The following is a 3,572-nucleotide window of genomic DNA, read 5'->3' on the forward strand; positions in this document are numbered from 1 at the left end:
AATTCAATTCAAATGAGTCCGTAGGCTTTTGAAAACATGATAAAACAATTTCTTTAATACAATCACGTTGAGTAACAATTGTTGTCCAAGAGAGATACCAATATGTCAGGTTATAAGCCTAATGATTTAAGAACTAGAACATTCTTCCACTGATAAAACATGTTGTGACATTGCAGTTCGTCATGGTTCAGATTCCCAACCTCTCGTGGTTCTCCCACAGCCAAGCATGGTACTTGTTCAGCATGTGGTCCTGGGGTTCAACCTAGGTAAATACACACACACAAGGGCAATATCTCTAGTTGACTTTATCTGGATCTATTATTTAAATGTTGGTGTAACAACAGTTGTCATTTTTGCTAATACACTATAAACTGTATGTAACCATGGGGTCTGTGACTCACTCACCTGTCTCCACTCCTCTACACAGAAGATCCTGTAGGAGTCATTGCCGTACTTCCCAATCCCATGCAGCTCTATAGGGTAGCGCCACTGCTTGGTCAGGTATTCATCTGCATAACACACCCATTATTTCTCCGGTGCTGGCCAAAAACAAACACACCTCTAACACTTGGAGGATAGGACAGCCCAGTCGTCACCCTCGAATTCAACTCAAACTAAAAGCTCACTTTCTAGGAGGGAAACCAGTGGGTCATCTCTTGGATCCACAGGTGGAGACGGGAACAGTGACTCACCAGAGAACCTGATGATGATTTTGGCTCGCAGTTCATACAGGCCCAAAGACCTCAGCAGCACAGACAGGGGCTTCCACTCTGCCCCCCTGGTCTCCTCCGCTGATGGGTAAAGCTTAAAGAACTGCCACAACACCGGGATGGCCATTTTACCTGAAAAGGAAGACAGAACAGAGACTGTGTGAGATAATTCCAATGTTTTAATTGTAGATGTGTGTGTGTTTGAGCCTTGCGTGTGTGTGTGTTTGTGTGTCTCACCGCTGGTTTTGTTGAGGAACACGGTGGCTACCAGGAGTTTCCAGGGGTCGTGGAAAAGGGTCTCCTGCACCAGGTGGAAGGGGGAGCGAGGAGGGGTCCACTTCCTTAAGGCTTTCCTCCTGGGGGGGCTCAGACCTGTGTGTGGACATAAGGGGTTTCGGACATAAATAAATCAAATATTTGACTTATATTTTTCTCCAAGAATGGCAAATTCTGTTGAGTTCTACCATTTATGAAATGATTACCATCTCTCATTGACTTCCGGCTGAAATAAGGACTGGTCTTCCGTTTCTCTCCTAACAGTTCTGGGCAGAACAGGAACAACAGGCACCACTACACACATTAAACATGTTATTCTCTTGGGTCAGTACACTGAAACCATGGAGGTCCAAGAAGATGATTACGTTCTTCTCTATCTAGGCATCACAGTCAATGCATATTATGCATCATAACTCAGATAGCACAATGCACAGTAGAGAAAATTGATACATACTGCTCTGGGAATCTTTCAGTGGTGTACAGCGCCCTCCAGTGGTCTGGGGAGATGGCAGCTCTTCGTCATGCACCTCTGCCTCTATATCCTCCACTCCCTCAGTCTCCCCCACTCCCACACCCTCAGACTCAGCCTCCCCCTCGCTCTCAGAAGCAGACTGCACCCTAAGGACTGGGACGAGTAACAGTGGCACAGGAAGCTGTTCTTCTCGACCAATGAGAGCATCTTGTAGATCAGTGGGCGGGACCAGCCTGAGCAGCTTTTCTCTCAGCAGCCCCGGCCTCCTCTGGGGGCTCTTCTCCGGTATGACATCGTCAACTACCGCCACAACCTTCGGACGCCTCTCAGTCTCATCATCCTCACCCCTTCTCACAGAGGCTTGTATGTTTGTCTCTTTGATGTCTTCATTTGTGTCTGATGGGTGGCCCGTTTCTGTGCCTCTCCCAGCTGCCCGTCTGTGGTTCCCCCTTGCCAAGGGAGGCATGGCAGGCCTCTGATGAGTTGATATCGTTCTCTTGTCTCTGGGTCTGGTCCTCTGCTTGCAGGATTTTGCGGAAGAGGCTATTTTTGTGTTATTCGGAGGCCGGCTTAATATTCTGCCCTCTTCCATGTTCTCCTCTGTGTTCTGCCTGTCTTCTTTGATATTGGCCTCTGAGGTATGACGTGTGTGTTCCTGATGAACTTTCCTCTGTCTCTCCTGGCTTGGCAGCGGAGTCACAGCTACACTGCCACTCTTGGCTTTGGGGAAGTCAAAATCATCTATCTGTAGATCCCCTCCTGCATCGTTGAGAAGGAAGGCTTGAAGAGAGGCCCTGGACCGGAACCTCTGTCCCTGGGGACTACAGAGGCAGGCATATCAGTTACTTCATATAGAATCATTGATCGTAGGATATCTGCAATGCACTTAGCCCCTAGCCCTGACAGTAAGACACACACTTCAGGGATGTTTACATGCAATGAGAGAATGAGAGTAACTAGTGAAGAAGCAAAAATCAGAATCACCTCGTTATATAGATGTCCAGTTTGCCTGCAGTCTTCCCACTTTTCCTCTGCCTCACCACTCTCACCCAGCCCAGCGGCATACCAGAAGGCTGGCACGACTCCTCATCCTCCTGTCTGGTCCGCTGTCTCTTGACTGCATTGGGATCAGCCTCTTTGGTAACTATCATATCTGAACCTGGAACAGCCATAGTGTCTGTGTCCGATTTAGGATTAAACTGTGTGTCAGTGATGGGGATCTATGTTTTGAGGTTATTGTTTTCGAGCCTGGTTGTGACTGTGTTGTTGCCAGTAGGGGAAACACTGGTTGTATCAACAGTGGGCTCCGTTTTTAGCCGGATACATATGACAATCGAGTGATAGCATATTGTCCACACTCGGGAGCGTAGAGGATGTCTGTCTCAGACAGGCGTCACAAGCTGGGTTTCACGAGGCTGGGATCCTGCTCCGGTCCTCTTAGCTGCTAACATCTTCTTAAGACAGCTGGAGCTCTATACCTTGCTGCCACAAACAAAAAGATGGATCAGAATAGTGAACTCAACCTGTCTATCATATCATATTTTTTTTTTAATGTTCAGAACAAAATCTTATTTATATTGAAGAGCATGGTTTGGGCAAATAGGTGACTATTAGCTAGCTAGCTCCTAGTTAGCTAGCTAAGTAGCTCAACAATTGCAGATTGGTTTACCTTCTTGATAGTCGATTCAACTGTGCTTCTTTACATACCTCGTGATCACGTGCCGTTCTGGATGAATGGTTCATCTCTGTTGGCATTTTACTTGAAGATCGAGTGGAATACAATTGTCGCAGACAATAACATCAACATCTTTGGATAAATTGTATTTGCCGCTGGGCTGTGAAGTGTGTGAACTAGCTTGTGAGCGATTCCGCTTGACTCACACATGCCATGCGCAGAACGCAGCACAAGAGACAGGACAGGAAACAGAACGGAGTCTGCGCACAAGCGAACAGATTATGTAAACAGTCCTCCACGACAGCAACCTGTTGAACATCAACTGCGCGAACGGAGAGGAAATCGGAGAAAATAGGCATCATTGTGAGTTGCGGTTGAGAGTTTTTTTTTTGGACATCAGAAGTCCAATGTATTTCATGTAGACAGCCAGTAGGTGTCA

At 46.9% G+C, this 3,572-nt stretch overlaps 1 protein-coding gene across 3 annotated transcripts; it reads right to left on the reverse strand.

Moving 5' to 3' along the window:
- Positions 1 to 23: 23 nt before the first annotated feature.
- LOC129830423 (methyl-CpG-binding domain protein 4-like) lies at positions 24 to 3,361 on the reverse strand. 3 transcript variants are annotated; one of them, XM_055892998.1, is made up of 8 exons: positions 3,166 to 3,360; positions 2,443 to 2,936; positions 1,441 to 2,279; positions 1,193 to 1,252; positions 948 to 1,082; positions 693 to 842; positions 406 to 509; positions 24 to 262 (listed from the first exon to the last, which is right to left on the reverse strand). In XM_055892998.1, the coding sequence occupies exons 2-8, from the start codon at positions 2,628 to 2,630 to the stop codon at positions 188 to 190; spliced, it is 1,551 nt and encodes a 516-aa protein (XP_055748973.1). In that variant the 5' UTR covers positions 2,631 to 2,936; positions 3,166 to 3,360; the 3' UTR covers positions 24 to 187. The 3 variants fall into 3 exon arrangements, with proteins under 3 accessions (XP_055748973.1, XP_055748972.1, XP_055748974.1); XM_055892997.1 differs by having other exon boundaries at positions 2,443 to 2,940; XM_055892999.1 differs by lacking the exons at positions 24 to 262; positions 406 to 509 and having other exon boundaries at positions 753 to 842; positions 1,193 to 1,280; positions 2,443 to 2,940; positions 3,166 to 3,361.
- Positions 3,362 to 3,572: the final 211 nt, after the last annotated feature.

The sequence above is a fragment of the Salvelinus fontinalis genome, chromosome 31, assembly GCF_029448725.1.
Source record: "Salvelinus fontinalis isolate EN_2023a chromosome 31, ASM2944872v1, whole genome shotgun sequence".
NCBI classification, from domain to species: Eukaryota; Metazoa; Chordata; class Actinopteri; order Salmoniformes; family Salmonidae; genus Salvelinus; species Salvelinus fontinalis.